This window comes from Battus philenor, unplaced genomic scaffold (assembly GCF_028537555.1).
Source record: "Battus philenor isolate CCGP_79_NKW_IND1 unplaced genomic scaffold, ilBatPhil1.0.hap1 SCAF_20, whole genome shotgun sequence".
Classification (NCBI taxonomy): Eukaryota; Metazoa; Arthropoda; class Insecta; order Lepidoptera; family Papilionidae; genus Battus; species Battus philenor.
In genome coordinates, this window is record NW_027181683.1 from 5,171,254 (window position 1) to 5,188,290 (window position 17,037).

Below are 17,037 nucleotides of genomic sequence, written 5' to 3' on the forward strand. Positions count from 1 at the left end.
CTTTCGTGAAGGTATTATCTTACTTAACTAAGACGTTATTTTTTAAATAAAATGTCTGTACACGTTTCATATAACATAATAATAATTGAAATAATGGTTGAAGATTTTGCTTATAGCATTCAACTTTTGCTCAAATCAGAAAAATAGACGAAGTATGCACTCTCTTTGTAACATTGATGTCAAACCCAGTTTTCCACGATTATTCAATTTGTTACACTACTTCGAAAATAGTACTAAAGCAATTGATGAAGTGGACAATATCGTCATAACTCTATTAGAAACAAGATATAGACACATTTATTTGCTTACTAGATATTATTTGTACGTAACGTACAATAATATCTAGTAAGCAAAAATTCTAACTAAAATTTTTTTGATTTAATTTTGTCTTTTTACAAACGCCTTTTCCGACGAACTTTGAAGGAAAAGCCGTGGGACAATGTAATATAATAATATAGTTCTAAATTAATTTAATATTTATGTATATTCTTACCAATGGCGTCGACTTTGTAGTCCCGTCTTTCTCTAGTATTAAGTCTTTGTCGCACAGTTTGAGCGATATCAGACTTAAAATCCCATTGGTTGTTTGTATAATATTCGAACACATCGAAACCCTTACTGATACGGCGGTGGACACGCATTAAGCTGAAATAGACAAATTCTTATTTACTCAAATCTATCATCCGCATCTGATTTGGCTAGGTAGCGTTCGGGAAACTATACAAGATAAAGTTCTCTTACTAATGTGTTACCACTGAAGACCTTCGATACTGAAACTTCATCTCTCACTTTAGGCCTTTCGCAGTCGCTTGATGAGCTATGTGGAGGTTTAAGCTAGGTCTTTCTTTTCAAATCAGGAACGAGAAGATCCGTAGACGAAAAAAGTAACAGATATGTCGCAGCTGATTGCAGCAGTCCGACCACAGAGCAGAATAGACAGCTGCTGAGGTCTTAGGGTTCTGAAGTGCGCATCATCGTGGAAACCTTGTTAAGGTTGACGCTGAGTGCAAGACGCTTTCAACTAGTGTTATTAGATTTCTACGTGGAAGCCCATGTCTAGCGGTGGGCATTCTACGGTTGAGATGATGATGAGAGTGATGATAAATCAAAATCCATAGACATCTTCTTTGAAAGTGACTTGAATTCCAGCAGTGACAACATTGTATTCAAAATAATTCATAGAGGTTTAAATATAAATGAATCGTTAGTTTTATGAATTTTCATTAGATAAAATACAAAAACTTTTAATTGATTTACTCACATGGGTTTGTAGCCAAGGCAAAATAATAGTGCATCGATTATAATAGCCGGAATCCAGTGGAAGAACAAAACACAGATATTATGATAAAGCCGAGAATGCTTCATCGAGCCGCCTGGGTACCTGAATATAGATAAACATTATTAATATTAGTACTGCGTGAATTGTTATAGGTGTTAAAACTGTAAAGGCGTGACTGTTTAGCTTATTTGTCAGCAAAGTCTGTAATTTCCAATCCTCTGGTTAAATTGATCACTATGAAATACATAATTTATTTATTGGAAAGCGACAAGCGAATACCTTCTTGCAGTACGAGTTTGTAAGGACAGATAGCAAACATATATATATTAAACAAATACAGTATATAACATGTACTATATTGCAGTAATCCGAATTTAGATAAACTAACTTCTTATTATGTTATCTCACGATATTTATTATTTCTGGGACCATAAGTTTTTTTAAGGCGCTTACGTCGATTGACGGCAAATGTGCTGCACATTTATCACTTTAAAGCTTAAAAACAACAATCACCCGGTATATGCCAAAATGTTCCTAAGAGTATATGTCTATCTCCTTATGATGTTATCCAATAATAATTAAAAAAAATCCAAAATAGTGTTCACACTTTCCCATTATATATCCCATGAGCATGTACTAACGTTATTTTACTAACTATACGTTATTTTTTAAAGAGAACGACAAAAATTTGTGTTTGCAGATAAAAGACTACGTAGAAAAAACAATCTATTAGGTTCATAAAATACACGTTTTAAAATACTTAGAAAACAAACAAGTATTTTGGATCTCAATGTAAATCTTTTGCTAGTGTTTTCATACTGTTTTAGAGTTTATATTTTGGACGCAGACTTGAAGGAGCAAAGGGTGGAATGTGCTTAAGCTATGCCTGGTTTACATAACTAAGTTCGAGGTGAACCCCACGAGCCTAGCCTCGGGCCGTTACATCACTTGCATTATCACTGGATGGAATATTTTGAATTAGTTAGTTTGTTCTAAATAGTCTTACGTCAATGTTTTCTTGTGGGTAATTTCGGTTTAAAAATGTATATTTTGAGCTTTTTCAGATCTTTCACCATCATCTAGCAGATCCTTTTACATGTCCTTACCATACAACACCGTTCAATGGCACTCTGTTCATAATGATCTCCCGCCCGGCGTCGATCATCTCTAGCCACGTCACTTTGATCTCAGCTGATGATGTAAAGTTAATTACATTTGAAGTTTTATCTCTGAAATTGATTAACATTGGTCAAAATTTATATTATATGAGGTTAGCGAATCTTACATTTAATGTTCCGACTAAAATTTAAATTACAAATAGTTTTATGAAATGTTTTACTTACTCTAAAAAATATGATTTTTCATTAAAAACTTACAGTGTATTTTTAAACCATTTATAATAACTATAAATAAGTTAAATACTATTCAATATTGAACATATTTAAATAGCATATTATGTTTATTTATTTATTTAGACTTTATTGTACACCGAAGATAGTAAAAAAAGAAAATATTTAGAGGTACAAGAGGTGGTCTTATCGCTGGAGGCGAATTCTACCAGATATGATATGTGTTATATAAAATTTAGACTATTTACCCGTATTTAAGATAGTTCCACGCCATTATCATGATACCGTTTATGAACACGTCCACGGGCAGATAGTCAGCGTAGCTGTTGCTCTTGCAATACATCGATCGTATTACACCTTTGCCAGCGCCTTAAAACATAATTTATTAAAATTTTTATTTAATTATCTTTCATAATTGAGTAAAACAATCGGAGAAAAACTTTGGTGTCGCAAGCACTATTGAAACTTTAATACATTGATATTATGTACATTTAAATATATATTTATACATAGTATAACTCGTTGCAAATTTCTAAATATATTACTGCTAGGTTCAGAACGTTGATTCCATCGAGAAAAACCTACCACCTGAACAGTTATACTTTTAAGGCCAATTTGTAATTTTCTTATATAATAAATCGATTTGATTGACAACAAAAATGCTTGGGATAAGTATATCCCAAGCATTTTTGTTATGTATATAATACAACGAAATGCTTGATTGAACAATTTTTCCTTAACATCAGCTTTGACTTTTTTCGCGGTTTAAATGTAGAGTTGCTTTATGGATTGCATTTTAGAAGCTTATACCATCTATAAAGGATGAATCAAAGTTTCTGATCATAAAAAATAATATTGGAAATTCGTACAAGAACAATAATATCAACAATTTGTTTACCGCATATAAACTGTATACTTGAGGCTCAGTTAAAATAAAACTTTTAAAACACTTAAAAGTAAATAGTTTCCACATAATTTAACCTTACATTAACATTAAAACAAGTGGTAAATGAAAATCTTGCATAATCATTGTATTATTGGCATAGTCACTATAACAAGAATCCAGTTTACATAAACAAATATTTCATAACACCATGTTTACGCCAGATACCTTTTAACCTAAAAATTACACTTTTGAGTATCGAAAGAATTTTCTGTCTAGACTACACTCTTTTATATCTCATTTCAAGACTAAGAAGGCTGTCAGAGCTAGCCCACCACATAATATTTGGCGCTAAACAACGATACCGTTTAAAAGATCATAATCATCATCATTTTAGTCATAAGAAATCCACAGATGGACATAGGCCTCCCCAAAAGATTTAAGATCGTTGCGGTGAAAATTATAATGCAGGCAAAAAGTACTAATTTGTTTATTGAAGCTTATGATATCTTATTGATTATGATTTTATTTTAATATTTATTTCTGACAGAATTTTTCTAATAAGATATACTTTATCGTGAGATGCGAGAAGAATGTCAGAAGAGACTAATTTTATTAAAATTAGTATTAAATTAAGCTTTCCTCTTATCGCATCCGTCAGCTTAAAACTGAAAAGGTTCCAAAGTACCCTGATCAGTAAAGAGCCCACAAAAAACTCAGGCGAGTTTTTTAAATTCTGTAATGACCATAATACAGTACCAATGAAATCCCAAACTTTATTACCACTTAAAAAATTCTTCACAATCTATTAGGATTTATTTTATAAGTTTTTTTTGAATGACCTTGAATTTATTATAAGATAATTTAGAAACATTACATGTAAGTGCGTTGTAATACTCACACAATTGTAGACAAAGATACTAATTTTATGAAACCTAGGGAAAGGTATAACAAGCTTATTTTTATTTCTAATCCTTACATATTTTTATTAAATTTATTAATATTCCTATGAACATTATCACATGACGAGGAATGCCATATATATGTTGATGACGTACAGTCGTAATATTTTCTTGAAGAAACTTTCCTCTTTAAGATTAATAAAAAATTAAAAAGCAGTGTTTCGAAAGCTGATTGCTAAAGGCATCAGGAGGAGCTATCGGAGCAATAGAACCGGTCATAGCGTGTGTACTTTTATATAATTAGAAAAATATTTTCTCAGACATTCCTTTTATCATTACTTAATTTTACCAGACCTGGATGTCAGTCATAATATTATGAATAAAGTGTTTGTGTTATAAGACGTAAATTATGACGTTATAGCCTGACTACTCCTTCTTGTATTTTTTTTTTTATTATCATCATTATTTTTTCAGCCTACGAATGTCCACTGATGTATTTAGGCCTCCGTCATAGATTTACAATAAGACCAGTTAGAAGGAGCCTGCTTCCAGTGTTTACCGACAATTTTAACAACGTCTGTCCATCTTGTGAATGTACGTCCTGGGGTTCGATTGCCATATCGTGGCCACCATTCCAGAACTTTAAAGCCCCAGCGGCAATCTCTTCATTAATTAAGGAAAATATAATTCATCATATGATTCTAAAAACAAAAGGTCTTTAAAAATGTTTGATACCAACAACATCTATGGTTTATTATTTTAAGACCTCATTTACTTTTATGAATAATTAGTATAAAGTGTCAAGACATATTTCCTTCATCTGTACAATCTCTGGCTTCTGTAACACTGGTCTGCACCTAGCACAGATAATGGAAACAAAGTAAATTTTGTAAAAGAAATATTTAATGAAACATTATGTAAACTATGTAAAATTATATAAGAGTAAACTTTTAACTCTTATATAATTACTATCTTAACATAACGAGATTTAGTCAATGTTAAAAACGTGACTATTTCTTAATAAAACATTATGCTTCTTACAATATAGGTTAAGTAAATCAGTATATAACAAAAGAAATCAAAAATCTTATTATAATTGAATGCATTAACTTGTAAAAAGCCAGGTATTTAATAAAATAGATTTAACTACTGCTACTTATATTAATGTATTTATTTTAATGTCTTTATTTTATTTATTATAATTATCGCGTTTTGTACGAACAAATGCTTTCGTAATGCTTTCGTTTCGTACTCCTATTCGACACCTATGTGGGAAATACTTGCTGTAAATTAAAATTAATGGAACATAAAGCGAGAGCAAGATAAAAAATGTGATTACCAATGAGAAGACCGGTAGGTCCGTTGATGTTGTCAGTCCATCCTGGAACAGGTTCTTGCCATATTGGTATCACTGTAAAAAATCAATGATATCAGAAATGAAAGAGCTGGTATTTTTTTTAATAACGGAGTTACTTCGAATAAAAAATAGTATCATTAAATTATATGGTGGAAACTAAGTAAAGCGTGCGTGCGTGGGTACGTAGCAAGCTTTTTTGAATAATAGAAGGTGCGAGGGCAGAATGGGAAAACTTGTACTAAAACCAACGTATTTTTGCGAGAAAGTTGAGGGGCAAACTGACGTGCGCTCCGCGTCACAATCGTACCGGGACTGGATTCCGCGCCGGCGCAGCCGCTGCACTGCGTGAGCGGGGGTTGCGCGGGCGCGGCGGGCCGTGACCTACATAGCCGGCCGGCAAGCAAATGTCGCAGCTAGACTGCTAAAATAAATGTTGCGTACAATGTCAGTTTGACCCTAGAATATTTATTTATTGAATACATATAAACAATTACAAGTAGATATAATTTAAATTAATTTAGGTGTTTAGGTTATGTAAATAAAATCTTTTTTATTAAAATAAATGTAAATAAAAATTTTGACAAATAACAATTTAAATAAAGTGACTAGTGTTAGTGAGATCACTACATCAGCCCCCCCTTGAGACCGTCAAGGGCGATAATAGTTAGGAAACCTTACTTTTCGTCCAGATCGCGTAGTGTGAGTATTTTTCTCAGGATCTGGTGAGCTCTGGTTTCCTGAGCGTGTCACATGTGTTTTTGTATCGTGTTTGCGTATGTCATGTGATTGTGTCTGTGTTGTAAGAGTGGAATTAGTTGAATGTGTTGCTGTGTGTGTTGTGTGTTTAGTAGGTGTGCATGGAGTGGTGTCTGTGTCACGTAGTATGTAAGCGGGCTTAACTCGGTCTACCGATACTGTGACTTTTTTACCATTGACCAGGATAGCGAAAACTTTATCGTCACGCTGAAGCACCTCGTACGGTCCGGTATACGCGGGTTTTAAGGTACCGCCGACAGTACAGTCACGCAAGAATACGTGACTGCAAGTGGCTAACTCCTTAAAAACGAACGTCGGACGCGTACCACTATGGCGAGCTGCAGGTGAAGGCTTCAAGCTCTGAATTATACTCCGTAGTCTTGACGTAAACTCCATCAAGTCTAGGGTATAGTCTGCCTTTGAGTCAAAAAATTCACCTGGCAGGCGTAGTGGTTCGCCATATACTAGCTCGGCTGAGGTAGCGTGCAGGTCTTCCTTGTAGGCACTTCGAACACCCAACAAAACAAGCGGGAGAGATTCTACCCAATTCCCATCACCGTGACAGACTATGGCAGACTTCAACTGTCGATGGAATCTTTCCACGAGACCATTGCAGGCCGGATGATAGGCTGTGGTTCGGCGGTGGTGGAATCCAGAAATGCGTGAAAGATTCTTAAATAACGCGGATTCAAACTGCCTGCCACGATCGGTAACTATGTCAGCAGGACAACCAAATCGGGATATCCAGCCACTGAGTAGGGCTCGTGCCACTGTCTCGGCTGAAATATCTGCCAAAGGAATTGCCTCAGGCCAACGCGTAAAGCGGTCGATGGCGGTGAGACAATACCTAAAACCTTGTGACAGAGGCAATGGTCCTACCAGGTCGATATGGACGAACTTGAAACGAGCTGCAGGAAATTTGAAGGTGCCAACGGGAGCGCTTGTGTGGCGTGTAATTTTCGAACGCTGACACGCTAAACACGTTCGCACCCAGCTCCTGCAATCTTTTTTTACCTCTGGCCACACGTAACGCTCGGAGACTAGTTTGGCTGTTGCATTAGCCCCGGGGTGACTGAGAGAATGAAGGCTCTCAAATACCCGTCTCCGTAGCATCTTGGGGACGAAGGGCCGTACCACGTTGGTACTGACGTCGCAGAACAGTTCCGTGTGACAGCCTGGAACCTTAAGTTTTTTCAGGCACAGTGACGTGGAGCCTTCTGCGAGTTGAGTGAGCTCTGGATCGGAGTGCTGAGCGACTGCCAGCTGCTCCGGATCTACTGGCTGGGAAATTTCTGCAACTCGCGAGAGGGTATCGGCCACCACATTGTCTTTACCGGATATGTGCTGTATATCGGTGGTAAACTGCGCGATCAGATCCAGGTGCCGGAACTGTCTGGGCGAGCAGTTTTCTTTCCTATTGTGAAAAGCGTAAATCAGCGGCTTATGGTCTGTATAGACCGTGAAGACTCGGGCCTCGAGCATGTGGCGAAAGTATTTTATACTTTCATATACGGCGAGCAGCTCTCGGTCGTAGGGCGAGTATTTTTGCTGAGAAGAACTCAGCCCACGAGAGAAAAATGCTAGTGGCTCCCACGACCTATCGTTCCTCGACTGCTGCTGCAAGACGGCGCCAATAGCCTTATCGGACGCGTCGGTGACAAGCGCTAATCTAGCGTCACAGCTGGGATGAGCCAGCAAGGCGGCCTGACATAGGCCTTCTTTACATGTCTCAAAAGCCTCGAGCGACTGTCCAGTGATATCAACAGGATGTGAGCCTTTCACTGATCCTGTGAGAAGCGCGTTGAGAGGAGCTTGTTGTGAAGCTGCACTTGGGATGAACATTCTGTAAAAGTTTACCATCCCGAGGAACCTACGAAGTTCTTTCACTGTTTTAGGGACAGGGAAAACCTTGATCGCCTCAACCTTCGCCGGCAGCGGTGTGGTACCTTTACCTGAAATGCGATAGCCCAAAAAAGTGACTTCTGGCGCGCCAAACACACATTTGGCCGTATTGACGACCATGCCGTACTGCTTCAGCCTAGCGAAAAGTTGTCGCAAGTGATCTTCGTGCGTCTTCTGGTCCCTAGAAAAGACAAGAAAATCGTCTAGGTAAGCGTAGGTGAAATCCAGGCCCCGTAGCATCTCATCGACGAAGCGCTGAAACGTCTGTCCGGCATTACGAAGTCCGAACGTCATATAAGGAAATTCGTACAGACCGAACGGCGTCGTGATGGCTGTCTTCGCGATGTCATCCGGATGCACGGGGATCTGGTTGTAGGCTTTTACCAGGTCAATGGTAGAAAAGATTGTGCAACCTGACAAACAATGGGAAAAGTCGTGTATGTGTTTGATAGGGTACCTGTCGGGTACAGTTCGGGCATTCAGCATGCGGTAATCCCCACAAGGACGCCACCCGTTGTCCTTCTTGGGGGCTAGGTGGAGGGGTGAAGCCCATGCAGACTTCGAAGGACGGCAGGTACCGTTCTGCAACATCGCCTCAAACTCCGACTTGGCAATCTTAAGTTTATCAGGCGCAAGCCTGCGTGGTGTGCAAGAGACCGGTGGCCCAGGTGTAGTGCGGATGTGGTGAACTGTGTTGTGAGTCAGTGTGCGATGAACGCCGTGTGGGCGAGTGACTTCAGGGAATTTGGCAAGTATGTCGTGATACACCGAGTGACCAGATATCACCTTCACCGAAGAAATACTCTCGTTAGTATTCGCGAGTGACGCTACAGTCGCGAGCGTTGTGACGCCGTCGATGAGTCGCTGGTTTCGTACATCTACCATAATATTGTAGTGTGAAAGGAAATCAACGCCTATTATCGCCCTCGTAACGTCAGCTACAATAAAATTCCACGGAAAGTCACGGCGCAAGCCTAGATTAAGCACTAAGTTGTAAAAACCGTAAGTGTGAATAATTGAGCCATTCGCTGCACACAACTCGAAATTTGTTTTTGAGCGATATTGTTTTAAATATTTACGGGGAAACACACACAAGTCACTTCCTGTATCGAGTAATAACTGTAGTTTAGTTCGTTTATCCGTGACGAATAGGCGACCGGTAGTCGGGCAGTCGTCGGTCGCCATCACCGACTGCCTTTTGCGTTTCCCGTAAAATCGCAGGGCTTGACACACTTATTTGCTGAGTCCGCGAACTTGCTATGGTACCAACAGATTGGGAACTTTCTATAGTTTGAGTGAGACCTATTAGATGATGATAATGAACGACCTCGACGTTTTGAGAAATTCCGATTTTTTGACTTTGACCGCGACATACGGTCGACTTTTTCCGTCAATGCTTGTACTTGTCGGGTCAATGCGGCTATCTCACTAGATCCACCTGAAGACGTACCCGAAATTCCTGCGACCTGAGAGGTCGGTGACACCGCATCTAGTACCTGATCTGCGAGCTCGGCGACTTCATCCAGCGTCATTTTGGCCTGAGACGCGATGATGGGCTGCACGCTGCTAGGCAGACGACTGGCCCAGAGGGTTCTGAGCAGATCATCCGGTACACCAGAACCGGCCAGGCTCTTTAACCGACGCAGGAACTGTGATGGCTTGCTGTCACCTAGCTCTTCATGGTGAAGCAATTGCTGTACCTGTCGCTCCCGAGACGCAGACAACCGCTTGATTAGTTCATTTTTCAGGGTTTCGTATTTGTTCGTCGCGGCCGGGCCCTCAACAATATCTTCGACGATTTCCGCATACTGCGGTTCCAGCTGTGAGACTGCATGATGATACTTTGTTGCATCGGACGTTATATTGGCTAAAACAAACTGGCTCTCCAACGTCGCAAACCACAGTTTTGGCTTTGCCGCGTAGAACGGCGGTACCTTTACCGCGACGCGATTCAGCACTGGTTCATCCGATCCTTTGTTCTTGTTCTTCTCATTCGCCATTTTGTTCCAAAGGTGGTCACCACTAAAGCATGCGTGGGTGAGTACTTAGCAAGCTTTTTTGAATAATAGAAGGTGCGAGGGCAGAATGGGAAAACTTATACTAAAACCAACGTATTTGTGCGAGAAAGTTGAGGGGCAAACTGACATGCGCTCCGCGTCAAAATCGTACCGGGACTGGATTCCGCGCCGGCGCAGCCGCTGCACTGCGTGAGCGGGGGTTGCGCGGGCGCGGCGGGCCGTGACCTACATAGCCGGCCGGCAAGCAAATGTCGCAGCTAGACTGCTAAAATAAATGTTGCGTACAATGTCAGTTTGACCCTAGAATATTTATTTATTGAATACATATAAACAATTACAAGTAGATATAATTTAAATTAATTTAGGTGTTTAGGTTATGTAAATAAAATCTTTTTTATTAAAATAAATGTAAATAAAAATTTTGACAAATAACAATTTAAATAAAGTGACTAGTGTTAGTGAGATCACTACATAAGCATCCGAATTTCCTAATATTGCGTCGACCTACGTATGAATACGTTAAAGCAGTACTTAGCCGTATTAGTTAACGTACGTCTTATGTATTAAAAATACTAAGAGGAGTTTAACATATTTCTAAAATTATTTTCATTTATACCACTTGAATCTTCTATTTTTAAATTCGGAAATCACATTGCGATGGTTCTGTGTGTAAGTTCTATATCTTTTTATTTTATATATTGAAATTACGTTGTGCGTATTGTTACATGATATATCCTCTAGTTTCGACTTTAGAAACTACACTGTTATGGTTTCATTTGTATATACATCCCGAATGTTCTAATTTAAAATTTTGGATTCGCATTGTTACGATTTTGTCTGTATATACAGATGATGTATATACATTCTGTATTATCTACTTTCGAATTTCAAAATTACTTTAGAGACGGTTTTGTATCGCATTTTAATAAATATGCCTATTATGTATTACTGAGTGTTATATATTATTGTGTATGATATATAATAGTATTTAATGAAAAAAAAAACTTTAATTTCCTTATATAATGATAACATGTCGTATAAAAAATATTTTCATTTACCAATAGAGGGACGTAATATGATGATGGGTATATGCTCCATAGCCTCGACTGCAAGAGCTTCTCCTAGTGCTTTAGTAAAAGCGTACGAGTTAGGCAGCTTACTGAGTAACCTGGAAATGAAAAAATAGGACTTTAAGGTTGATTACGCCAAGAAACTATTGCATTAATATTTTTTAACGAAAAATAAATCTTTCTGTCCCAGATATACTTTACACAGAGCTTAGAAAATATTATTGTCTTGTATAAATAGCAATAATAGCATTAAGCCTGTTTTAAGTACAATGTAAAAACAAGCCACATTAATAAACTATATGTATTCGTACTTATTTATATCAGGTATGTATAACACGAAGTCACTGTTTAATCAATGTTTATTTATATTATATTTTTGTCAAAAAAATAACGTATTAGAAAACTTAAACCGTTAAATTTCTAATAACAATATTCTTTTTTGTTGTTCTTACTTTGGAGTTAATAAGGCTATTGACTCATCGTCCATCCACTCAGCGATTTTTATAATTTTGTGGGGGTCGGCCGGCGGAGAATAAGGTTTCTCTTCCAGAAGTTTTTCATGTAGATGACAGTATGCCGTTGAAACGTGAAAGAAAAGCTGTCAAAAAAACATTTTTATTACTACAGATTTACAAAAAATACATTTATCAATTAACTTAATATATAACAATAATGTGCACAGATATTACCGTGTTTATTGCGGCTACTGAAAGTGTTAGGAAGTAATATTTAAAGTATTTGTGGATGTATGGCTGTACTGTGTATCATCAAATCAAGTCACTAACGGGCAGACAGCTCAACAACAATTCTCATCACGGCGTGTCAAGACAGACACGATTTTCATAAAAGATGAAATGACTGATAACTCTGGATAGGTGTTAAACTTTATGTGTCTTCAAACATATAACCACATATTGCGTATAAGAAACTAATGGAATTTACAATACTTATCTAGGTAAGTATTTCCTTTGCGTGCATTTACGCAGCGGTGAATATGATACGATACTAACCATCTAGAATAAATATTATGTTCTAATGTGGATGTTAAACAGACAAGCAAGACTCAAAATTTGGCAAACATATAATTTGTCATTAGTTTAAATTATCGTCTTATCGGCTGATAAACACTCACTGCAAGGTATAGGCTTCTCCAAAAGATAACTATGTGGGAATATACCATAATCGCAACGATTGGCAGACGGGTTGGCGATCGCAGTGTGGTATTATGGTACGCAGAGAACGCTGATGCCCAACCTCTGTATGCTTGTTGGTAAGCAAAGTCAATCCTATATAATTAATGTATAGTCTGTGAGTAATAAAATTGTATCCCTGGAATCAAATCCACGATCTACGGCCGAAAGTCCCAGTCCTCCACCGCTGAACTACCTTGGCTCTTTGATATATAAATAATTAAATTGTGTTTACCTTCAAATTCTTACATTCTTTTGCTAATTCCAAAACCAGTTTTGTTCCTCGAACGTTAAGTAATACCGCTTTCTTTAATTCTTCGTCGAACCTAGAAACAGATTTTTTGTAAAATTAGTTACCATCACAAAATAGAAAAAAGGTACGTGTGTCGTAGCTTTATGTTTATGTTACGATTCTTATTATATTCTTTTATTTGCTACAGTCACACTTAAAAGTATAATTATTATAATTCCAGATGCGTTATGGGGTGGTTTATGTAAATAAATAATAATAAAGCATCGTAATAATTGTTGCTGATATAATTTACATATAATAAGACTATCGTTTCTTGCAATTGAAATCACGATTTTATTTACCTAATCGTTGCTGCAGCATGAATGATGAAATTCACTTCCTGGGTTATCATAAATCTATCAGCCTCGCTTAGAGCTAGGTCAGGTTCGCTGACGTCACCCGTTACAATGTGCAACTTGGCGAGGAGAGGCTCTACACCACCACGAAGATCACGAACCTTTGCGAACAACTGTGAAAAGATTTTTATCATTAACATCAAATAAATTAAAAAAAATAGTAAATTCGTTCATGCATAAAACTACTTAATACTTTAATATTCCTCAATACCTTCAGACGAGGGTCTACGACCCTTTGGCAAATTCCTAGTGGCCCATCGAGTCATAAAGAAACCTATATTTAGGATTTTTCTATGAGATCGTTTCAGGAATGAGAAAATTACATAAATAAAAATGACCGACGTAGCTTAGGGGATTGGCAAATTGATTGGCCGCAGCAATTCTGCTTCTGGACATTAACTAATAAAGCGGGTAGACTTTATAAAGGTCGTCGAAAAACATTTGGTGCAGACCACTACTATCCGATCCTATTTAAAATCTGTGTGAGTGGACTATATCCAGTTGAGAACGGAACACAGCAACAAAATTTTTTAACATTTTAATTGATTAAATCATGTAAATATTAATGCATATGTACATAAATTATAATTTATGTATTATTATAAAAATACTAAGGCGAAAATTCGAACATATGCCGGATGTATACAAATGAATAAATATACAATATTACTTGAATATTAAGAGACAGATAAAATATTTTATGCTTGACAAGTCAAAGTCAACCTTAAAGATTTCTCTGCTCTGCAGACGAAGTAATTCATAGATATTTAATTTGGTACATTTACAAAAAATCATCTGATTGTTATAATTCATTCGGCTTGAAATTGCAAAGAATCAATTTTTTCATTGCCCCTGCTATTGGAGGCCTCTTCTGCTTCCCCTGTCCTGGGCACACTAGGATAACAGTTACAGTCTGTCAGTCATACTCTTCTTCCTTTTATTTTATGTCATCTATTCATTCCTTTTTTATTCGTCACATATTCTTGCATTCCATATCATTCTTTTTATTCCTTAAATACCTCGCCTCATTCACGTCCGATTCCCTCAACGAATAACTACAGATCGCACATTTTGTTCATTTAGTTCATTTCTTTGCTTTATACATTTTAAATTTCGTTTATATTCTTCTTACTTTTTATTTTCTTAAAACTATATCGCTTATCACATGTTTTCTAATGAATCACAATTCGTTCCCATATATTTTTTATTATACTCAGCCTATTTGTTTCTCTTTATACTTACGTATGTCGTCTATGTATCATCTATCAATTAAATCATTATTGTCTGCCGAGTTAACTTCTTTGGAAATAATTGAACTAACAATGGCTAAAGAAAAATTCAAGATCACAGTGACCAGTGGATGACATAAGGATATACATGCGTCTACAGGAGTTTAGCGTGTGGAGGTGCGTTACCAGCCAGGCACGTATCTGTTATTAATTATTGGCGTATGTTTACATGTACACATAATATACGAAACGCGAACGCTATAGTAGCGACCACATCGCTCGGCTCTGAACTCAAATCGACGTTCTAATTTGATTTCGAGCCTAAAAGAATAATTTATTGCAAAAAGTGTAGTGGTAGCAACAATACGAAGCGTGAACGATACATGTTATTTAAAAAAGTAATAATTTTTTAAAGGAAGAAATAAAATAAGGCTTTTATTTTTATAGAAATCCGCTAGAAAAATAAAAGGCTAGTAGCGGCTAGTACTAATGGCGTTGAAATTCCTTCACATCCGTGCTATGGCAAACTCTTAATTTTTGCAATACGAACGTGTTGGCTCTAAAAAAATGTTAAGTCACTGTGCATACGTAACGCTTAATATGACTAACGAAAAAAATATTTCGCAATTTTAAGTTGAAGAAATGCTACTATTACGTAATAAAAGAATAAATACCTTAACCACGTCATAGAACTCGTCGAATAAAATTTATTTCATAATACATTATATGGGAATAAAATATAATAAAATGACTTCATTATGGACAGATAAAGCATTAATAATTCTATTAAACTTAATCGTCAAAGTTCAGTGATTACACCTTTACCTTGCGGTGTAACTTATAACTGTTTGCATTATTAACGTATGCGGACTAAAAGATAGCACACATTGCTAAATCGTATCACACAGCTGTCATATTAACAAACCTGCAGTCCCACCTGTACGTCATATATTTCGTTATATGCGAGTACGGTACACAAAACAAGACATTGCCTAACTGCACTTTGCCTTGCGACATATGTAGTTTCGCATTGCAAACATTTCTTATTGCGACGCATACATTAGTGAGTAAGCGTATACATTAAATTTGAATCAATGTATTTTTAATCATTATCTGTGTATTTAATCTTTTCATTTATCAAAATTCGAACACTTAATAGATTTACATATGTTTTAGCCAAAGTCATAAATAAACTTCACCTATGGTACAGAAACATGGCCTCTCACTTATGGCCTCAAGGCAAGCACACAGTTGCTTAACGAGCCATGGAAAAGGTTGTGCTCGAGATTTCTGTAAGAGATAGATTTAGAAAAGAGAACGTTCGTAGATGAACAAACGCAACCGATATAGTCCAGAGGATTAGCAAGTTGATATGGTACCGGGCCGGCTATATAGCGCACAGAATAGATGCCTGCTGAAGTGTTAAGTTTCTGAAATGGAGACCAAGGAACAACAGGCGCAGCGTAAAACGTACACAAACAAGGTGTCCACATAGCCCAATAAAGGTCGTCAGAAAAGGCTGTGTGTAGATCGCTTGCAACTTATCTTATTGTATATTTTGAGAAGAAAATGTACTCGTATGAATAATAAAAATGGAAAAATTAAGGGAAAGAAAAATGAAAATAGTCAACTGGAAACTAATTAAAATTTCAAGAAATGTGTCGAGGAATGGGTGGCGCTGCGTGATTGTTATGTAAATAAATGCTCTGGGAATGATATAAATTGTGAAGGATGAAAGAGAGAAGACAGAGAAATTGTAAAGAATGAGAGAGAAAAAAATATTAAGATTTATATCTCTGTCCCAATAATAGGATAGGGGAATGAGAGAACAGGTGCCATTTAAAAAAATAAAGCAGTGTTATGGGAAGGCCTAGGGGGTCTTACAGTTAAAATGGAGAAATAAGCTTCAAGGTCTATGTAGTTTATTAGAAATAGCGAAAGTTGTATTACAACAAGAAGTTAAACCCACTTTTTATCTACTACTTCAAAACGAAAACCGGTCAATGAAACAAAATTGATTCAGATAAAATAAGACGAAATGTAATCAGGCGAGGAAACATGTAGACGGATTATTTATTCGTTTTTGAGACTGGCTTCTTAACTATTATGTAAAAGCAGAGATTATAATATATTTACTTAACATAATTAAAAAAATCAAATAATGTACGAGTTACCAAATAGTTTCAAGAATTGCAGATTGACAGGGGTCATTCATAATTCCGTAAATGTTTATACTAATTTACAGTACATAAGTTGGACGTCTAAAAGACTCAAAATGACGAGTACAAAGTCAGTATTTAGATTTTTTTGCAAAACCAATAATCGCTATTTATACATCTGTATGTATATAGCAGAGGAGACCAACGAGTGGCTCAAGGCCTACATTCGGCTTTTTAAACTATTATTCGTGGCTATCCATAAATGTACCCGAGTTTCCTTTTCATTTTTGCAACA

General features: G+C 36.8%; 1 protein-coding gene across 1 annotated transcript in view; it reads right to left on the reverse strand.

The window, feature by feature from the left end:
* Positions 1-17,037, reverse strand: part of LOC137922851 (fatty acyl-CoA reductase 1) — a 29,519-nt gene that overhangs the window by 1,065 nt on the left and 11,417 nt on the right. Inside the window, exons 4-12 of the mRNA XM_068765942.1 lie at positions 13,301-13,467; positions 12,942-13,032; positions 11,969-12,114; positions 11,505-11,614; positions 5,753-5,824; positions 2,877-2,997; positions 2,386-2,508; positions 1,262-1,381; positions 494-645 (exon numbers count right to left, since the gene is read on the reverse strand). Of these exons, the coding sequence (XP_068622043.1) occupies positions 494-645; positions 1,262-1,381; positions 2,386-2,508; positions 2,877-2,997; positions 5,753-5,824; positions 11,505-11,614; positions 11,969-12,114; positions 12,942-13,032; positions 13,301-13,467 (1,102 nt within the window). The remainder of the gene's footprint in view (positions 1-493; positions 646-1,261; positions 1,382-2,385; positions 2,509-2,876; positions 2,998-5,752; positions 5,825-11,504; positions 11,615-11,968; positions 12,115-12,941; positions 13,033-13,300; positions 13,468-17,037) is intronic.